Source organism: Mesoplodon mirus, assembly GCF_964341445.2.
Source record: "Mesoplodon mirus genome assembly, chromosome: 6".
In the NCBI taxonomy this organism is placed as follows: Eukaryota; Metazoa; Chordata; class Mammalia; order Artiodactyla; family Ziphiidae; genus Mesoplodon; species Mesoplodon mirus.
This window is the reverse complement of record NC_138982.1, coordinates 30,658,149-30,679,049: the sequence shown is the minus strand read 5'-3', so window position 1 is coordinate 30,679,049 and position 20,901 is coordinate 30,658,149. Positions and strand designations below refer to the sequence as shown.

Below are 20,901 nucleotides of genomic sequence, written 5' to 3'. Positions count from 1 at the left end.
CGGAAGTCCCTCCTCGGAGCCGGAAGTTCCGGAGCCCCGCTTCCTCAGAGTCGTCCACCTTCCGGACGCGGAGGCCAGGAATTGCTTCCGGACGCGGGTGGGTTCCGGCTCGGATCCCCGCGCGACCCGGAGCGCTGTCCCGGGAGCGCGGCTCCCCCGGACGCCGGTACCGGCAGCTCGGGCCGCGGGCGCGCCAGGAGGGCACCGGTGCGGGCGCGAGGCCCGGGGGGGGCCATGAACGGGACGGCCAACCCGCTGCTGGACCGCGAGGAGCACTGCCTGCGGCTCGGGGAGAGCTTCGAGAAGCGGCCGCGGGCCTCCTTCCACACGATCCGCTGTGAGTCCGCGCCCCCACGGCCGCCCCTGGCCGCTCTTAGCCCCGCCGGTGTCCAGGGAGCCCTGCCAGCGTCAGCTCCCTTCCTCTCAGCCCGGATCCGCGGGAACCTCGGGTTTTTCCCAGCTCACTCCCAAACCAGAACTTTACTCCCTTCCCACTATTCCTCTGCCTCGTGGTACCAAACTCTTATTCCGAAGACCATTGGCCCCTTTTCCTGCCGCGTCCAGCCCTCCCGCGCACTGACGCTCCCCCTCTTATTTCTGAAAGGCTGCGACACCACATCAGGCTCCAGCTCTTCTCTGTAGCCCCCTTTCCGCCATGACCCCACTGGGGGTCTCCACTCTTCAAGGAAACGCTTGTCGTTTCCTCGGGATCCGCGTCCACTCCCTCCTATTCCATTCTCTTCTTCCCTGTTTTCCTCACTTTTCTTCCCTCGTCCGTTTTGGTTCTGCCCTCCCTGACGCAGTGCTTCATCCCCTTTGCAGCCCCAGAATCCACATCCTCTCTGCGCCTCATCAGTCTCCCTCCTCCATGTCTCCATGCTAGCTTTTCGTGTGATTTTGATGTCTTTTGAGGTCACCTGGACTACCCCAACTTTTCCTCGGGACCAAGTCCCTTGTGGGTGAAGAATAAAATTAGGATTTGAGAGCCAGGAATAAGTTAGCGCTTGATCTGTGTCTGGAAGCAGGAGCGAGCAGGCCTAAGGAATGTGGAGATAGTCATTATGCTGGACCTCCTTTTTCTCCATGGTTACAGACTCTATTGAGAGAGGGCCCTTCCACTCTGTGTCCTGGGTGAAGAATTGGCTGACTGAGCATCCCGCTGTGATTCGCAGGCTCCTGGTTTCCCTTCCTGGTAGCCCCAATGCTGGTTAAGACTTGTTTTTGTCAGAGGAGCTCCTCCTACACGTGACTCAACACCTTGGAAGAGGGTGTGTTAGATAATGCAGTTCTGTCTTCCTGTGGTCACTTGCCAGGCCATTACTCTGCTTCCTACTGACAACAGGTCAGCCCTTTCAGAGGGAGGGTATTGGGAATATGATAAGAGCGTCATTTCCTGAGCAGTTTACTGAGTTGATGTTTTAGCAGAGTGAAGGGCAATGTGGAATGTAAATAAGACGCTTCACAGAAGCACCTGGCCTGCCGTTTGAGGCAGGTTTGTGTTAAAAGGGAGTAAGGTGGCTGGCTGTTCATGCTGTGCTTTAACTGCAATTCAGAAACGTGGGCAGGATTAACCTTTGGAAATACAGTTCAACCTTCTGCTCCAGACATCTACAGGAGTAATCCTTGTTAAAGCTATGGAACTGGAGTGTGGCAGTTCCTATCAAAATGAAATCAGCTTATATGGTGCTATGGCCTTTCATATTTCATATTGGGTTTTACAATCACAGGATCTTAAAAATATGCTCCGTTCCTTTTGATCCTTTTAATAACCCTAGTAAAACACCTCATTGTGGATAATAAGACATTAATTTTTCATTTGTCATTTGGCGGAAGGGGATATCTTTGCTTAATAAAATGTTGTGTAAATTCTAGCCTTTTTTCTTCAAAATAATCCGCTGAGAATGAGAAGAAAAGTATGTGGAGGTACAGATGAGACAAGATTGTCCCAGAGCTGGGTGATGGTACACACGGCTCGTGGTATTCTGTCTGCTGTTCTATATGAGAAGCTGTCCACAATGAAATTGCTTTTTGAAAAATTCTAAATGGTGTGTATTTTCCATTTATTTGAGTTATAAAAAATTTCAGTTCTTACATGGGAATGCCCTGCAAACCCTTAGCAAAAGTAACCTGGTGGATAAATGCTTTTTTCCTTTCCCTTTAGATGACTTTAAGCCGGCATCTATAGACACTTCCTGTGAAGGAGAGCTTCAGGTCGGCAAAGGAGATGAAGTCACAATTACGCTGCCACATATCCCTGTAGGTTTTATCCCACTTTTGTTGTTTTTAATGTGGAATCACAGTGAATCCTCATATTCTATGTTATTGCAATTTGATTTTCCTCCTATTTAAATATTTCTAGATTTCTAAAGTGCCAGTATAAGGGAAAAAGGAATTTTGGGGGTAGGGTGGGGTAGAATTCATGCTTCCCAGGTACTTGAGTAAAAATAATTATTTGTCATTTTCCCCAAGCTCCCTTTTCCTCCATTTGTCCCAAAGTAGACAAGGTTCCTGTGTGGACAGCTGGCCCCTCCCTTAGACACACGTAGCTTCCCCCCAGCAGCTACAGAGAGAAAGGCCCAGGTGCCCTGTGGATGTAAAGCAGCAGCTTAGGAGTGCAGAGGGCAGGAGCAGGGTCGACACACATCGTGAGTCCGGCAAGGGATGACGTGCAGGCTGGTGGTTTCAGGCAGAAACCAGAGGTGCAGAGCCTTCAGCCCATTTAGGGCTGAGGAACCCGGTTAAAAGCTGAATGGAGAAGCCTTGCCCGAGGCGGCGCTCTGATCACAAAGCCCAAAGGATCAGACAAAATACTCTTAATGACCATGGGTCAGTGCATGTCCCAGCCCTGTCCTGGAACATCAGTTCTCGGTAACCAGTGATAGAATGAAAAGGCTCTGGACAGGGAGACCTGGGAAGCTTTGTGCTGGGGAAAACTTATTGTCTGCTAGTTCAAACTGCTATCTCATTACTTGTTGCCTTTGGCAAGTTACATCATCTCCCTTTGGACCTTGGCTTCCCAAATGTAAAATGAAGAGGTTACATCATTGTTCCCTAAGGTCTCTTCCAACTCTTAATTTTTACTGTATGAATAAGGAGTCAAGCAGCCAAGCAGTTCTGATTCCATACAGAGGATTAAACACTATATTTGGCAAATATTAATGACCACCTACTGGATGCTGGCTCACTACTAGGTACTGAGAATACAGTCTTGAACAAAACAAGCACGTTTCTTGCCCTTAGGGAATTTAAATAAATATAAGAAAGCGTAGCACTTATTTTGGAGAATCTGGGAAGGCTTCCCTGAGGAAATGACCTTTGAGCAGATTTGAATGTTGAATAATTAAAAGGGAAGGAGAGGGTGGGATGTTGCAGGCAGAAGCCCTGTTAAATCCCTGCAAGAAAGAGCTTGGGTCTGAGAGAAGGCCAGCTCCTGCTCTGGAGCCTGCAGAGCCTGCGGCGAGTGGAGCTGGGCACAGTGGAAGGGCCAGGTGGCTCGTTTAAAGATTTTCTTCTTTGGCCTTAGAGTGATGGGTAGTGACTCAAGGGCTTAAGCGGGTGAGTGGAATGATGTACTTACTGTGAACCAGCCAGAATAACGAGCTGCCGTTGGAGAATGCTCTGTGGTTACTTGGCATGGGGGGAAGCCTGGACTCTCCTATTACAAGGAAGTACGGAGGTCACTCACTAGCTTTACTGCTCATAGTGAGAGCTCTTCTCAGTGTCAGACACGTAATGCATAATGTATGTTTCTCAGTTCACATTTTACCATTATTTGTAACATTTCCCAAATCCCTGGAAAAATGTACAGTAATTTTAAAATTTTATATTTATTTCTTGATTACTTAGAGCCAGTTGCACAGTCACGGATTCTTGCCGTGTTGTTATTTCCTCTTTAGTTTTGCTTGGGAAGCCAGTAGGAGTTAAAATACAAATCGGTTCATTCTGTTCCTTTTTGAGTAGCTCTGATAAAAGATGTGATGAGGTAAAGCCACCTGTAAATTCAGTTTTGATATGCATAACTGGTGTGTTTGGTTTGATTGTCTGACTTGTACTTTTGTGGCATGTAGGGATCCACACCACCGATGACTGTGTTCAAGGGGAACAAGCGGCCTTACCAGAAGGACTGTGTGCTTATCATCAATCACGACACTGGAGAATATGTGCTGGAAAAGCTCAGCAGCAGCATCCAGGTCAAGAAAACAAGGTATGTGAAGAAGCAGATGCAGATCAATGTGCCGTTTCTATAGATTTACATTACCTATTCAGTTATTTTCTAAGGATGTGAGAACCTGGGTGCTTCGTGTCCTGTTGGCAGTCTCAGCAGCTCCACCTCTCTCTTCTCAGACAAGTCAATAAAATATCTTTTCCTCAAAGGCAATAAAGAGAGATAATGCTTTTAAGACCTGAAACAGAGAAAACATTGGAGAAAGGAGTGTACTGTATGATTAAATCCATTTTATTAATTTCGTGATTGTTGATATAGTACCCCCAAAGGGATAAGGTTTAAATTTACACACTTAAAATTATGAAAGAATAATTTAATAATATATATTCTTCATTAGAGTGAAAACATAAAATTTTTACAAGGTACATTTGAGATCATTATTACACCAAAGTAAAGCTTTGTCTATTTTTTTGAATAATGAGCTCTCTTTAATTTTTAATTCAACAGACATTACACGTGTCATGTGAAGCCAATTAGACTTTATTTTAAAGTCAAATTTCATCCTGTAAATAGAAGTAACCCAGTGGTTCTATTTTTATATCGTGATACAATAATTATTGTAATAGAGTAATTAAATTTTAAAGAGAGTATTTGATGTTTTTCTGTTTTGCTTCCTCAAGCCATTTTTCTTTACTCATTCCACAAAGAGTAAAAGTACCTACCATTTATTGAGAGTACTTTATTTATTTATTACCACGTGCCAGGCACTGTGCTAGATGTTTTACGTGCATTAGCTAATCTTTACAAATAACTTTTGAAAAGGTGGTGTTGTTACCCTTTCTCACACACACACACACACACACACACACACACACACACGATGAGACTGAGGATCAGTGAGATTGTGACTCGCAGTGTGTTTGTGTTGATTACCTCCACCAACCAGGTGCTGCTCTTAGGCCTCTGAGAGCTGATGCTTGTGGGAGTTTGACTTACTACTCAGTGTCATCTGGCAACTAGCAGTATTGTATCACTTAGATGTTTGTTAGAAGTGCAGAATTTCAGGACATACTAAGTCAGAATCTGCACTTTAACGAGATCCCCAGGTGATCTGTGTGGACACCAAAGTCTGACAACTGCGGAGCTGGTCCATTTACAAAAGAAACTGTTCACAGGTAGCATTTCCTTGGTCTGGGGTGCAGTGCTCTGCCTACCTGCCACCAGGAGCTGGCCTGTGACAGAATGAGCAAAAGCAGTGTATAGATAATGGGGAAAATTGCTAACAGGCCAGTGTTTCAAGAGCTAGTTTAATAACTCACATGTAATTGTAACTTTATACTGCACACAAGGTGAACAGTTACATTTTCCGTTATTAAAATGGGTTCTCGTAATCACACTGTATCCCACCTCTGTGTCTTACCTGCTGCTTGATATAAAATGTGAGCTCCGTGAGGGCAGCGAGTCTGTTTTATTCGTCTCTGGGTCTCTGGTGCACGGTGCAGAACTGGAATGCAGTAGAATGAGTAGTTTGTGTGATAAAATTAACAAATATCAGTATTTGGAAGCTGTCTGTAAAGAGCCTGGGGTTCTGCAGAGACTTCCAGGTGCTTGGTAAGCGAGGCAAACCTGAGAACCACTGTTGTTGCCCCTCCAGTTTAAAGTCCGTATCTCATTTCAGAGCTGAGGGGAGCAGTAGAATCCAAGCCCGAATGGAACAGCAGCCTGCGCGTCCCCCACAGCCATCACAGCCACCACCGCCTCCGCCACCTGTGCCATTCAGAGCTCCAACAAAGCCTCCGGTTGGACCCAAGACCTCTCCTTTGAAGGATAACCCCTCACCTGAACCTCAGCTGGATGATATCAAAAGAGGTAGAGAGCGTTTTCTGGGGCCATGGTAGCAACTTGGAGGCGGGTATTGATGTTGTCGTGGAGATCACGAGGCCATGTACACGGCGGCATGGGCATTCTCCGCCATCTAACAGTTTCCGCAGGGCCCGCCGTTCCACAGGTGACGGGGTGGGGCGGGGCGGGGAGGCGAGGTTTACCGCTTGGCTCGTTTGACAAGGGAGAGTCCGGGACAGTGACCTGAGCTGTGGCTGTCTTTGCAGCTTTCTGCTTAGAGGCCTGAGGTTTAAACAAGCCTGCCTGCCATCTAAAGGTCCGTACAGCACACCTTTTAAGGCTTTGAAAGAAGAGAATTACAAGGTACTGGGGGTAAAAACCAAGTGTGCCAATGTTAGTATAGCGTCTAGGTTAAATTCTACGACCACTGCTTTGTATTAACAAAAGTGCGTAAATATGATAGCGCCTGGGACACTGGGGACGCTGGCCTAGGAGGACTTAGAGGTCTGGTCAGGCTCTCCGAGGTAAAACCAAGACAGAGGCACTCACCTTGGTTCTCTCCCCCACACAGTGGATGGTTTTAGTTGTCCAGACACTTGGGAAGTTATGCAAGTAAGTGTTATATTTCGTATTTGTGAAGTTCTATGAAACAAAGTTAAACCCATAACAGTAGTAAACAGGAAAAGATAAAAAGTTGCCCTTGGGAAGTTTGCCCTTTCCACCCTGTGGAAATACTGTCTTTTCACAAACGAGATCACTCTCTGCATGGTACACAGTTCTTAAGCCTCTGGATTTTTTTTTTTTTTCCTCATGGATATTGGAATGCTGTCTATGGAAGTTTTCACTTTAGTCGAACAGGAATTGGACCATGAGTGGTTGTTGTTACCAGTTATGCTTAAAGGAACCATAGTCATTTAAGGCCTCGTAGTAGGTTTGGACAGGAAAATCTGGCATCTTCCTTGATGTAGCCTATGGTGAATCATTAATGTACTCACTCACATTAAAATGGTCAGGTAGAACATGTGTTTCCTTCCCTGCTTTACATTTATTAACATTGCGGTACCTGGAGGCATGGCCGTAAGTCAAATGTGTAAAGCACAGAGGAGGGGTGTCGTCCCACCATCTTTCTTCAGCCACCACGGCTCCCCCTGCGAGCCTTGTTTACCTGTGGAACGTGAACACTGGAAAGGCCCCCAGAGGCTGTCTGCTGTGGCCCTTCCTTTTTCCAGAGCATCTTGGAAAATTCATTGCCTTCCGCCTGGGTCTCCCTGCTGGTTAGAGGTGGATCCAAAGCAAGTGCTCAGACCTTCCGGTTCCTGGTCAGGTATTTCTCAGCCCATGAGCAGAACGTTGCTCTTCTCTTATTTGGTGTTTAATCCCATAATTCATAATTCTTTTTTTTTTAAAGTAGATAAAGGCAAAATAGACTTAATTCATTTCTCAGAAGAACCATTATCCTGGAGCAGCCTGCTTTTTGGTTATTTTGGGTGAATTAAATGTTTCCATTGTCTCTCTGGAGACGTGTTAGATGTTTCTGTTTGTTGCTTTTGCTTTGGGTCATTTTGTGTGTTTTTAAGGACTCAGGAAGCAGGAGTTCATTTTCAGTTATTCCTCGTCGCTCTTGGTTTTGCCAGATTACTGTTTACAGAGGCTTGACGCGCTGACCCCGTCCCGTCATTTATTCCAGAGCTGAGGGCCGAGGTGGACGTCATCGAGCAGATGAGCAGCAGCAGTGCGAGCAGCTCCTCGGACTCCGAGAGCTCGTCGGGAAGCGACGACGACAGCTCCAGCAGCGGAGGCGAGGACGGCGGCCCCGCGGCCCCTCCGCCGCCGCCGCACCAGCAGCCCTACAACAGCAGGCCGGCCGTCGCCAACGGAACCGGCCGGCCGCAGGGAAGCAGCCAGCTCATGTGCACCCTCAGTAAGTGCGTGCTCCCGCTTCTGGGCCGCGGCGGGGGCTTGGGGGTGGGGAGAGAGCACGTCAGGCCAGAGCTGGAGCTTCTGTTCATCTTACACCAGAGTCTATAAACCTGACGGTACTTAAGGCATAGGAAAGGGTCCTGACAAAGGCAATTTGAAGCAGAAAGGAGTAAGTTACCAAACAGTGAAAAAAGAAAAGAAAAGAAAAGAAAAAGCACAAAACTAGAAATCTGTTCCATCTCTTTTCTTTTCCTTATTGGCACAAATTAGGTTTTGTGAATTCTGGAGAGTGCTGAAACATGAGCCGCAGGGCTCTGTACTTTTGCATACACCAGGCTTTAGGGGTGCCGCCTGACCCCACCCAGTCCCCCATCTCCAGGTTCTGTACAGTCCTGAGAGCCCAGTGCCATCAGAATGTGGTATCCCACAGCCCACAGAGTTGGGAACCTGTGCCCTTAGAAGGTGTTTGGCGGCCAGCTAGCCTTCGCAGGAGGGAAGGAAGGGACATTATAGCGTCTGGTGGCTTTCAGTGCAGTTGGTGGTAAAGCAGAGCAGGGGAGAACAAACACAAATGTCTTTGTCTTGGAGGTGGGGAGAGTGCAGGGCCTCTGCGCCCTCCTCTCTCCCGACTCCCTGGAGTTGGATGTTCTCTTCCAGTCTGACTTCCTGTGAGGAGGCTGGAAGGTCAGGAGGCAGTGGCGGGAAGCTAGCCTAGGTAACCCTGCTCCTGCGGGCCAAGCAGGGGTCACTCTCAGCTCCACACTGTAGACATCACGTAAACCCCTGATGTGAGGCCCGGCCCCGGCCTTGTAGGATGGTGAAGAGCATCCCTGGCCTCTACCCACTTAGGTGCCGGAGCACCTCCCGCTTTCCCCCAGTGTGTCAGCCCAGGATGTCTCCCGGCATTGCCACGTGCCCCTGTGGCGTTAGAATAGGTGCCAGTGGAGAACCACTGTGCTGGGCCTTGCTCTACTATCTGAGTGAGTTCAACACTGTTGTGACATCAGTTAAGGCTGTTATCTGCTATCCTGTTAACATAGGCCCAGCTTCTGGATAGCAGGGTGTACTTGATGCTCTTCTCAGTTGGCTTGGGATAGTAAGTTTCACACTGCGAGTTTGGAATTCACAGTGGAGAACGACCAGACAGCTACTGTGGTTATAACTCAGCTCTTCATTTTGCCCAGTCAGTGCTAAACTATTCCTTAGAAGAAGAGAGCCAAAAACGGCTCAGTGCATCTTACCTACCTGTCAGCGCCTTAAACTTCTGTTAGCTCTTCATGGCTCCAAGTCCTCCTGGCCCGCGGCTCTTCCATGGCAAGACCTTAATCTTTGCATACCTCATATACAGTAAAGTACTGGAGTTATTTAAACCAGGATCGTCAACTGGAACCAATTTATAAACCCTAAAATCACAGTAAATAGCGCAAATTTGGTAAACCCTAATGTGAAAACATACAGAGTAATGTAATATTGTTTTTCTGAATGGTAATGTGTATTATATCTTCCCCCCCCCACCCCGCCAGAAAAACAAATGGATCAGTTTGAACCTGGGTCAAATTGATTGTATAAGAAATTTCAGAACTGGGTTTTCAGCTCCATTACACTGACCTGTTTATGTGCATGTCACCTTCTTTGTAAGTGATGGCACTTAGCTCTGCTGATTGGAGGTTGTCAGCTGGTGTTGATCCCGTCGCCTTCCCCACGTCTAGAACAGCAGATGTCACCTTTTTTGGTCTCAGACCTCTTTATGTCGTAAAACTTATTGAGGACCCCAGAGAGCTTTTGTGTGTGTAGCTTATATCTATCAATATTTACCATATTAAAAATGAAAACTGAGAAATACTTAAAATAGTAATTCGTCTAAAAGAACAACAGTAAACCATCACCTGTTAACAAAAATAACATTTTTATGAAAAATAAATTTTCGAAATAAAAAAATATTTAATATGAGGAGTAACATTGCTTTAAAATTTTGCCAATCTCTTTACCATCTGGCTTAGTACAAAGCTGGATTCTTACATCTGCTTCTGCATTCAGTCTGTTGCCATAAGTTGTTTAGGTTGAAGTATATGAAGAAAATGTGGCATCACATAGATATGTAGTTAGAAAAGAGAGGCCTTCAGGTCGAATCCTTCTGAAAGGGTCTCAGGGACCCCAGGGTTCTCAGAACAAACTTTGAGGAGAGGTGGCCTAGAGATTAGTAATCCAGAAATACAGAAATTCACTTTTTTTCTTTTCCAAGTGGTATCAACTGGGGTCCTGTTATTCTTATCATATTAGATGGGAAAACTTACATTCTTCACTCCTAAAACCTAAATGTCGCACACTGGACAAAACTTTGAGGCTTTACAGAGTTCACTAGTTCAGACTTGTGGTGTAAGGTAACGTGAAGATTCTGGCCAGAGGGGTCCGGGGGGTACTGGATTAGTATATGACTGGTATGCACAGTATAAGTAGTATTCAGCCTCCTTAACAGGAAGCCCAACTTGGTATTATTTTCACTTTTATAAAGCAACTTAATATGAACAATTCTACTAGACAGTGAGTCAGTTATTTATAAATATTTTTTGTCATTTATTGACACATGTATGTCTAGCCTATCCCTCCCCTGTTTTATCCCAGAGAGCAGTATTGCTGTGCTTTGCAGATACCAAAAATAGCAAATTCTTTTAAAACGTTGACTACACCAGTTCTGTCACTGAGCCACATCCGTTTTCCTCCCTAATTAAATGGAACTGGCCTGGTTTTACTGTAGTGTGAGAGCCCAGGCAGTCAACCAGAGAACCGTGGGGAAGTCATTTTTAAATTGTGTACTTTGGGTTTGATTTTGTTTTCTCTTTATAGGAAATGACTTGCAGTTGAGTGAGTCTGGCAGTGACAGTGATGACTAGAGCCGGATCTTTCGAAATCAACTTTTTGTGCACAGATCTGCTGCGAGACTGGGCTGCTTTAGCGTGGAGTCCACGCTGAGAGGAAAATGTGGGGATCAGGAACTGTAGGGGGAGTTGGAGGCTCTGGAGCGCTCAGATGTGCATATCTTTAACATAGCGGTGATGGGTGATTTTCTCGTGTAATTTTTGAACAATGTCACGTTTCAAAGTTTTAAGTAGATCTATAGCAGAACTAACAGAATTTATATCTCTTATTTGGTTAACACTGTTAACGAAAAACAGACAAACGTGCCCTGGTTTAGGTTACTCAAAGGCCATTTCTTCACCTAGCCAGTGATCCAGTTGTAAACCTCAGCAGCCACCAGCTTGGCCAAATGGTCTGCACCAGTGAAATGAAACACAGTCTTTGAGGGGTGGGCACCTCAAACTGCAGGATAGACACATGTTTAAACCACTTTCAATTATTGACACAAAGTGGTGAGGAAGTTCTGTCTGACCCAGCCTGAGAAGCCTGTGTAGAAACGGACTTCAGGATGGAGTCCGAGAGGGTCAGCTGTGGGGACCTCAGAGCTCTGCTGGCTCAGCCCCTCGTCTGCGCAGTGCTGGTTTAGGACCAGTGTCTTGCCCCCAGTCCAGGCTTTTCCCACCGCTCCAGCCCCTGAATCTCACTTACTAGAACCAGAGGTTCTAGTTAAGTACACATGGGACTTAACAGTTGTGCATTGGAGCTTTTATTGGATTCCAAAAGGAAGAAGTGTTGGCTACTTCTAGCTCCAGCTTAGATCCAAACAGTCCCTAAGTACATGAGGCTGGGGGAGCAGATTAAACCAGCCGCTGTGCTGTTGCATGTGACTTGATTAAATATGAGACTTTTAGTTCCATGTGGATCCATAATGAGTGTGTTTCTTTCAGTAGGTTTCAGTGGGGGACTAGGAGTGGAAGAGAGGTGAGGTGAAGAAGCCTCTTTGAGGAAATGATCTGGCCACCGGTTTCCAGACCAGAATCTGGATAGGAGTCGTGCAGTGTGAAACGAGCACATGTTTTGATAAGGTTTTTCTGTTCATGCTTTTGTACCACTGTTTGTGCCTGACCCCCAAACTGATGTGTATTTTTTATATGCAACTAGAAGAAAGTCACAAGGTTGCCTTCTGCAGTGTGCAGTTTCCAGATGAATCTGTTGTTGCAGGAAACTGGTGACTAGTAAATGTTCTGTATGCAGCAAATGTGTGATAAGCCGTCCCATAATTAGTATGGAGTAGCCCATTTCTGTAATTTGAATGACTGTGTCCTGAGAAATTTCTGTCTCCTTTGGTTCAGTGGTATAAAGAACATTAAGAGTGATTTTTCTTCCTCGAGGTGGCCTCTCCCTCCCCAGCTAGTGGAGGGAAGCAGTCTGGACCTAGAAAGAAATTAGATGATCCATGGTGGGGGCTTAGAGTTGAGCCTTGCAGAGTCACCTGTTTGACCCACACAGTGACCCCAGTGAGCTGGAGAAGGGGGGCCAGCAGCACGCTCACGCCACTGCCACGTGCCACTCGGGGGTCCACGCCAGTGCCCTGTGCTGGGTTCTCAGCCCGTCATGAGACTTCAGTGGATTTCATGGCAGGTAGGAACTTACTGATAATGAACTGATCATTGCATTTTAATTCCTTGGTAATGAAAGCTCAGGGAAGCCAAAGGTCATGGTTGGGAGACTTGAATTGTTACTGGATGTGAGAATTGTTTCACTGCTCTTAACTTGCTCAAGCTGGGGCAGGTTCCAGGAACTTGAACTATAAATATCTATTTAAGCCTCTGTCTTTTTTTTTTCCCCCTCCCAGAGTCTTGATATATGTAGACAGAACTGCGGTTTGGGGCCTGTTGGGTCAAGATGTTTGTTTCTATAGGAAGTGCTTGCAGGTGGCAGTGGGCTTGGTGAGTTAGGCTCTCTGAGCTCAGACCCTCTCCCCATCATCTGTCCTGCCTGGCCCTGCACAGTTGTAACATCTGCTAGCACAGCTCCCGTTTTGTTCTCTGCATAAAAGCCGTTGGCGGTTCCTTCCCCAAGCCCTCCAGCTTTACCCAGCAGAGTAAGGAATCTTTTCTTTTTGGAAATGAAGAATCTGGCCTCGTAAACTACTTCTCACGAGTGCCCTCCTGCCAGCCAAACTGGACTTGTTCTTCCTGCCTCCGTGCCTTGTCACTCTCCCCTCCCCCAGCCCCACTCAGGGGTCTCTGTGGGTGCCCCCTTCATGGACTCCTCCTCTGTTGGTTTCACCAGCTGGAGTACTGTGTGCACACACGGACCTTCCTCTTGCTCGAGCTCTGGTTGGTGCGAACTCCTTCAAAGCAGGCACCGTCGTGGTCATCTCTGTTCCCTGGAGGGTGCCCAGGAACAGACCTGTAGATGCTCGCAGCCTGGTGGGAAGGGGGCAGAGAACCAGCCAGTGGAGCACAGAGGGCAGACGTAGAGGAAACGTTCCAGGTGTTTGGAGACAGCTGGAAGCTGTCCATGCTGATTTTCATGGTTTTGAAGTCTCTAACTGAATTGTTAAAATTGCCTTTTCTTTGTTCTGTGTAACGTCTGCCGCGCTGTGGTTCGAGCGGCGAGGTGTGAAGACTTAAGTCCGAAGCACCTGAGGAGCCATGGCAAGCAAGCCACAGTAAAGACATGATTTGGGGAAACTTAACAAGCTAGAGGTTCTCATGATGCCACTCATTTCTGTAGCAGAGTCATATTTTTCTATGTGTGGTGTTAATATGTATGTGCTTCAGTGGTGGGAAAACTTGAAAATTCCAAAATCCTTATTACTTCCCTATTTGAGAGGCTGGTTAAGTAGGGTGTGTGTGCGGTGTGTGTGTGCGTGTGATGTATTTATTACATTATTTTGAGAGAGTAACTGTCTGTTATGTGGATATACATTGGGTACAGCCAAATTGAATATTTCCATTTGGCGAGGAAGGTAGGATTCACGAAACTCAGGCCTTAACCAGTAGGCTGGATGACAAGACAAATTGAAGCGTTACGAAATGTCTTTTTGTTGCTCCTGTTATCTTTGTCTTGGGTTCATTGTCTCATTCTTTAATGATTATTAAAATCTTGTGCCTGAAAGTTTATTTTGCTTAATTATGAGGTAGACATGCACGTTTATATTTATGTAAAGTATTTGCTGTAAAGTGTTTTTGGTTTATTCTCTTAAAAGATCACTATATTTAAGTAAAAAATTAAGGTCAGCAATACACTTCATGTCTTGGTGGGTTTTATTTTCTTACTAGAAATCAATCTAGGAATCAGTGAAAAATGTAGGGTTCTTTTAAGAATCCTTTGTGCTTAAGCCTAATTACCTAAATTGATTCCCTTTTAATTTGGTGTTTATGATCGTTAGGATGTACACTTTAGTTTTAAAAGGTGTGAAGTTCAAAACTAAAGGGCGGCTTCAGCAAGCCACATGGCATCTGAGGCCATTTTACTGGGTCTGGAAAGGCAGGCTTTTAGTTTTGGGTCTGGGAACCATGCAGGGGTTAAACTGTGTCCCTAGACGTGTATCCTAGTCATTTTAGCTCACTGGAGGCCTTCCACCTGGAATGCCGCGCTGCACAGAAGGACACGTGTACACCTCTGACCCCCAGTCGACACTCACAGTCTGGAAATGGTCCTGCCTCCTGCTTGCCCTCCGCACCTTGGATACAGCGACACCCACGCCTATCTTGTGGTCTTGGCGCCCGGATAGCTGTAAATCCCTATGTGGGAAGTGACCACGTTCCTTTTAAATTTTCTGTGGCATCTTTGACCTATTGGGTGCTCCGTAGATTTGGATTGAAGACAATTATGCGTTCAGAGAACTAGGCCAGGAATCCTCTGCTGCTTATGCTACACCCGGCTCCCATGTCTCCCGGTGGAAATGGGAGACTTGAGCCAGGACTCTCAGTGGGGAAGCGGTGGTGCATGTCCATCACCTAAGGGACTATTGATCCTCAGGTAACTATTGCCACCACAACAGTGTGTAACAAACCATCCCAAAGCTCGAAGCTTAACATAATAAGCGTCTATTCTGCAATTTAGGCTGGACGTGGCTGGACAGCTCTGGTCTTGACTGGGCTCCTTCCTGTGCCTGGGATTTGACAGGTTTAGCTGGTCTAGGATGGCCTCCGCCCTCACAGCTAGGGCAGCTCAGGTCGACTCCATGATTCTCATCCTCAGCAGCCTGGCCTGGGCATGTTGTCACAGCAGAAGCAGAGAAGCTAGATGAGAGGAGACTACCCCTGTCACAATTGCTGACATCTCACTGGCCAAAGCGAGTCACAGGGCCAAGTTCAGAATCGAGGGGCGGGTGGGCAGACACACCCCAGCAATCGATGTGAGGGGTGGCAAGGTTCTTTGGATCCCGGGAGGTGTGGGAATTGGGGCAGTTACTGCAATCAGTCCGCTGCCTCCATGGACCCCATGTCTCCACCTTGGTTGAGAACCCTGGGCTGCATGATCACTAAGGCCCCTCAGGGCTCTCTGGCTTTTCTCCTGGCCAGAGGGATACAAGTCCAGAACAGATAAGAAAGACAGCTTTGTGTTCGTGGTTCCTGCAGAGGGCGCCAAGCCCAAGCCAGTGGCTCCTCTAGGCGGGCACTTCACTCTGTTCACTGCGTGTAGTTTGCTAACCTACCCTTTCCAACCCAAAGCAACACTCTGGTTACCTATTGCTAAACGACAAACTGCCCCGAAACTTGGTGGCTTAAAACCACCACCATTTGATCTGATGGAATCTTTTGGTTAAGAATTAGGACAGAGCTTGGCTGGGCAATTCTGCTTCTTGTGGCTTCAACTGACGTCACTCAGTTGGCAGATGGGCAGGCGTGGCGAGTCCAAGCTGGCCTCACTCACATGTCTGGCGCGTGGTGGGTGTCTGGAAGCAGGCTCATTTGGGGCCATACGTGGCATCTGTAGCAAGGCCATCTCAGGGAGGCCATCTTAGGCGCTGGCTGCCTCCCCCTAGGACAGGTGTTCTGAAAAGCTGTGTGGCCTTTTATGACCTAGCCCAGAAGGCACACGGCATCACCACTGCAGTGTTCTATTGGTCAAAAGCTCACCTAGATTCAAGAGGAAGGGACATAGACCTCCCCCCGGCTTTAACGACGAGTATAAAAAAGCCACCCACCCGAAGTCCCCAACTGTCTTCCCTGTGTTTTTTGCCTAGTCTTCTGCAGTTCTCAGATGAGACATCTCCCCAGAGCAGGCTCTTTAGGTCCCTGGTCTAGCAGCATCAGCATCCCCTGGGACCTTGTTAGAAACCCAGATTTTCAGGCCCCACTCCAGACCTGCTGAGTCAGAATTACAAGCCCTTCGGGTCATTCTGATGAACGCTAAAGCTTGAGAACCACTGCTCCAGGACACAACACCCTTGGTGAGCCTCAAGTGATGACCCATGACCACGATGACTGCCTTGAACTTCCCATCTAGGTAGGTGTTGGATGAGGGTGACCTGGGGTGGGGCACCCATGGAGTATGGTTCTGTGTATGGGTTGGAACATCAAAGACAAAATTCATCATTGCCTTTGAAGAAGTGACTGGGGGCAGAAGTTCACTGTGACGTGGGCCCCTTTACCTTCCTGTGAAGGGAGTGGGGCAGGGGGAAGAGAGGGCAGGGGAAATAGCTGCTTCCTTTCTTTGGTGAGATTTCTCGGAGACTCGTCTAAAAGTCCGCTGCCTGGGGCTGAAAGGAACTCAAGTGAGCCACAAGAGAGAATGCCCCTCTGATACAGGCAGTGTGAGTCCTCTTCCTCTATTTCTTGGGCGGGCGGGTTGGATGAGGTGGGATGGGGAATTCTTAACTCATCACTCTTGTGTGGTTTGCACCCCCCCCAGAATGGTTAAGAATGAATATGCAGGTGGGGGACCAGCCCACACCCTGGAGCCTCTGTGCCCATGGTGGTAGCTGGGCCGCTCAAGTGTAATAATCTCCTCGGTGCGTCGCCAGGGGCCTCGAACTGTGTGTGAGCCCATTGCTACCACACAAATGGAAGATGTGCGTTTCGTTGAAAATTTAAATTGGTTCGCTCCACTACAGGGGAGGGCTGGGGCAGACGACCCAAGTAAAGCAGTCACTGGGGTGTTAGCTGGCCCACTGATGATAATGAAGTTTGGAGAATCTTAAGCAATTTGACCCATATGTGCCCTCCACACCCCTACCTATTAGGGTGATGGATGGACCCATGTGTCTGCCCCAAGATGCTCAGAAACTTTGTCCTACCGTCTTCCCAGGCACTGGTTCCTATATCTCAGTTACCAAGTTCCCTTCAGAGACCTTACTTTGCTTACAAGTTTGTCACATTTGCCCCATTCCTGTTCCCCAATATATCCGGTCCAGCAGCCACCCCTTCCCCACACAGCCTATATGCTTCTGGTGAATCCCCAGGGGGTGGGCTAAGGGTAATCTTAAAACCTTTGCCACCCTGGGTTCAGGAACCCAGCTGTGATCTGATCAGCAGGCAGCGTTCTGACAACAGGAACCGGTTCAAGAATGGGCATGTGACCCAAAACAGGCCAACAAGGCTCAAGGCAAGATTTGCTGGGGACTCCTGGGGGGAAAAAAACTTCTTGAGAGCCACTGGAATAGATGTTCTCTCTTCCTGTGGACGTTACAAGGTCCAGATGTAAGCCTGAAACTGTAGTAGTCAGCTTGTGACCACGCTAAGGACTGAATTAACAGGAGAGATGCAAATAGCTGAGAGGCTAAATCAAGCCTAGAAATGGAGTGGAAGCCTTGATTGAACCTTGCCTGATCGCCACTCCACTCCCGGAACTTATGAGTTATATGAGCCAATAAATTCTACCCTGTGGTTTATATCATACTTAAGCTGGATTTTCTGCTACTTGCCAACAAAAGCATCTGGACTGACACTGCCTCCTTTGGTGATGAAGGCCCTGTCATATTCTCAGCCATGCCATGTGACAGCTTGAGAGTAGCCAAAGGAATCCATCACCCCTCCAAGGACATACCCTGTCACAGCCGGAGGGCAGAATCCACACTCATCAGCCGTTCGAGTTGGAAGAAAATTCAACCTCTGTCTCAAGTCTCTCAGGTGAGGAAACTGAGGCTGTAGGAAGTGATGAACCAAGTATGAACGGGTCAGGGGCCTCCCACCAGCAGATGATCCCAGGAGGTGTTTCTGCGGCTGCCTGGCTTGCTGACAGGTGCCCGTGCTCCTGGCAAAGCTGCTTCCTATGCCGCGGAGTTAATGTTTCAGGGGAGGCACGGGTCCACCTTCCCCGATCTTTCAAAATCTTTTCATTTCAGAACGCTGAAGGGGGAGAATGACTATTACTATATATATTCTCAACACATGTGACCTTGAATCCTTTCATTTCCTGCACCTTTCAGAACTCTCCCTAGAAGTAGCTGGAGGCGGGCCCCCCTCTAATACTGTGGGGTCCAGGGACAAGAGCACAGATGGTGGCTCCCACGCGAAACATCTGAGTATTTACATTAGGATCAAACTGACAAACTGTTACGCATTAAATAGGTTCTGCTTACACTTTCATGAAGACTGGAATCTTTAGATTCCTCAAAGTTTTCTGTGGCAGCACCAGGAGAGCGGGCCTCCCTGCCCCTGGCCCATCTCACGCTGGGATGTGTGGCCTGTGTCTCCAAGCTCCATCTACCACCCCTGCAAATAGCTTGTCCCTGGCCACCCCTCGTGCTTACAGGTGTGTGCAAGCCACAGTCAGGAAGACAGGCGTGGAGAGAGGGCTGTGTGGCCCCGGAAGCAGGCTCAGGACCACTCGGGTGGAGAGTTAGGGTTTCCTGGGACCTGCAACATGGAGTGTGCAAGTGTCACCGTGGCCCTGTGGGGAGGGTCATGGCCAGAGGAAGGCCAGAGTAGTGCCCTCCAAGGAGTGGGACCCAGGACTGGGCCACTCTTGGCCAGGTCCAAGGGCAGTACTGGACCTCCATTCTGTCCTATGCAAGATCATAAAGCAAGGCTGGGGGTGAGCAAGACCCGGCTTGGTGACCTTGGACCTCAGTTTCCTCCCTCGTCCCTGAGGGAGCAGGACTACTTCCCATTCTAGAACCCTCTGTCGAGTCTGGAAGCAGACTGGATTTCAGAGCCCTTATCCCATCCAGCAGTTCTGGGACACCAGCCCCAAACCCCCGGGGAAGAGAGAGCCACAGTAGGGAGGAACACCGCCTTTATTCCTTGATTTCCCATCTGGAGATGCCAGGATGAAGGTGGTGGCTTCACATGGGACAGACATGGGCCATGGAACCTCAGCCCGGGACTTGCAGTAGAGGCGGAGGGAGCCAGACTGACCCATGTGTCCACCCACCCCGGGGCTGATTCGCCCACGACTGGCCACCAGCACAATGCCAAGTGCCCGAGACGCAGGCCTTGTACACAGGCCCAGGAGTGTCCCTCCATCTGGTAGCAAGTGGGCAAACCCCACCTGAGGTCTGCCGTGGGGAAGACGTCTTTCCCAAACAAAGCTAAGCCTCACTCAGGAAATATGGTGATGAAAGGCAGCTCACAGACACGCAGGGCTAACGATCCTGTAGAAACGGGGGCTCGGGCGCACGCACACGAGGACAAGACTATGCACCACGAAGACAGGGAGGGAGGTCACAGGGCTCACAGGAGTCAGCAGGCAGCCAGGAGCCGGCGCCCAGGACAGATGCCGTCTCTGCCCGGAGCATGTACTCAGTCGTGGGGCCCAGATGAGAAACCAGGCGGCAGTTTCCTAAGGACTCGGGAAACACCAGTGGCCGGCCTGCTAGCCAACGTCCTGAAGGAGAAATGGACACGAGGGACATTCACAGGATGGAGGTCCAAGTGCACAGAGCCAGGTCAGGATGGTGCCGGGGATGGGGAGGCCCCAAGAGCAGCCCCTTCGGGAAACGTCAAAAAGAAGGCCACTGCTCTGCTTTCGTCTACACGGCAAGCACCCCAGCACCCCAGGGTTTGGCGGCAGTCTCAGTACTTATTCACAGTTGGGGATCTGCCTGGGGAAGCCGCATCCACACGAGGCTGCGGTGGGCTGTGGTTAGCTGCGGGGCGGGGGTGTCCCTAGTTGGGCCCAGATCTGGGGGCCACCCCCAAAGAACAGGCCCACTTCCCTGCTCTGTGGTTCCCAGGCCCGGGGAGCCCCGGCCAGCTGCCGGGTGAGAATGCCCACATTTCCAGAGGTCAGAGGAGACGAGAGGCCTGCGCCCCAGATGCCCCCAGTGGACGGGAGCAATCTCCAACAGTCTGTGTGCCTAACAGTGCAAAGCCAAGTCCACGATATTCGGAAGGGAGGGCCCCACAGGCCGGCGGTCTGGCCAGAGGGTCGCGATGGGCGTGTGGAGGAGGCCCGGTACTCGGGGTTAAGACAGGATGCAGTGGTCCTAGGTTCTTCCAGTCGGACTGCGTTAAAAGCACATCTTAGCAGCAAGAGTTTGTCCTTGTTTCTGTTGCGTGAAGGTGGTGGAAACCGGACCAGGACAGGGTGACGTCAGTCTGCCGAAGGTGGAGAAGCTGCTGCCAGTTCTGTGGGTGCAGCCGCCTCCTCCCGGCGGCCCTCAGGTGAAGTAGCGACAGGGCGTGGAGTCAATGTAGCAGTACGGGGTGCACCGCAGGTCTCCGTACGACCTGAGGGGGGCAGACACGGGGCAGTGGGCAGGAGCCCCGAGGACACAGCCATGTTCTCAAAGGCCGCCTCTCGGGACTCTGGTCACAAGCCTCATCCGAGAGCTGCCCTACTGCAACCCTCCCAAGGGCGAGGGGCTCCAAGGTGAGGGGCTTGGGGCAGCTGAGTCCAGGCCTCTGGGGCTTCTCCCCTTGAGTCCATCCGAGGGATCTGGGGGAAAGGGGTTGGTAGGTAGCCTGGCTCTGAACGCAGCCTCTCAGAGAGAATCGGCCCTTTCTCCAGCGCTGTCCAGTAGACCACACTGCACTATTTCTGTGGCAGCCACTGGCCATATGTGGCTACTGAACTCTTGAAAGAAGGTTAGTGTGAATGAAGAATCGGATATTTAACTTTATTTAAATAGCTACATGTGGCCGGGGGCTGCCATATTGGAGAGCACAGCCTACACGTCTGTAAGCCCAAGTGCTAATTCCGAGACTGTGTTTTAT

General features: G+C 48.9%; 2 protein-coding genes across 3 annotated transcripts in view; one reads left to right on the top strand and one right to left on the bottom strand.

The window, feature by feature from the left end:
* The first annotated feature begins 53 nt into the window (after positions 1–53).
* Positions 54–14,039, top strand: EAF1 (ELL associated factor 1). Its single transcript, XM_082624863.1, has 6 exons — positions 54–337; positions 2,162–2,256; positions 4,068–4,204; positions 5,844–6,034; positions 7,695–7,928; positions 10,772–14,039. The coding sequence occupies exons 1-6, from the start codon at positions 235–237 to the stop codon at positions 10,816–10,818; spliced, it is 807 nt and encodes a 268-aa protein (XP_082480989.1). The 5' UTR covers positions 54–234; the 3' UTR covers positions 10,819–14,039.
* A 4,695-nt stretch (positions 14,040–18,734) lies between these two features.
* Positions 18,735–20,901, bottom strand: part of COLQ (collagen like tail subunit of asymmetric acetylcholinesterase) — a 69,197-nt gene continuing 67,030 nt past the window's right edge. For both annotated transcript variants that reach the window (XM_082625690.1, XM_082625691.1), the window contains exon 17: positions 18,735–20,415. In XM_082625690.1, the coding sequence (XP_082481816.1) occupies positions 20,346–20,415 (70 nt within the window). In that variant the 3' untranslated portion in view covers positions 18,735–20,345. The remainder of the gene's footprint in view (positions 20,416–20,901) is intronic.

Bases quoted from the DNA above. Each gene is read 5' to 3' on its own strand.
- EAF1 (XM_082624863.1), top strand. From the start codon at position 235: ATGAACGGGACGGCCAACCCGCTGCTGGACCGCGAGGAGCACTGCCTG. The intron at 6,035-7,694 runs GTAGAGAGCGTT...CATTTATTCCAG, and splicing joins GCTGGATGATATCAAAAGAG to AGCTGAGGGCCGAGGTGGAC. The intron at 7,929-10,771 runs GTAAGTGCGTGC...TTCTCTTTATAG, and splicing joins CCAGCTCATGTGCACCCTCA to GAAATGACTTGCAGTTGAGT.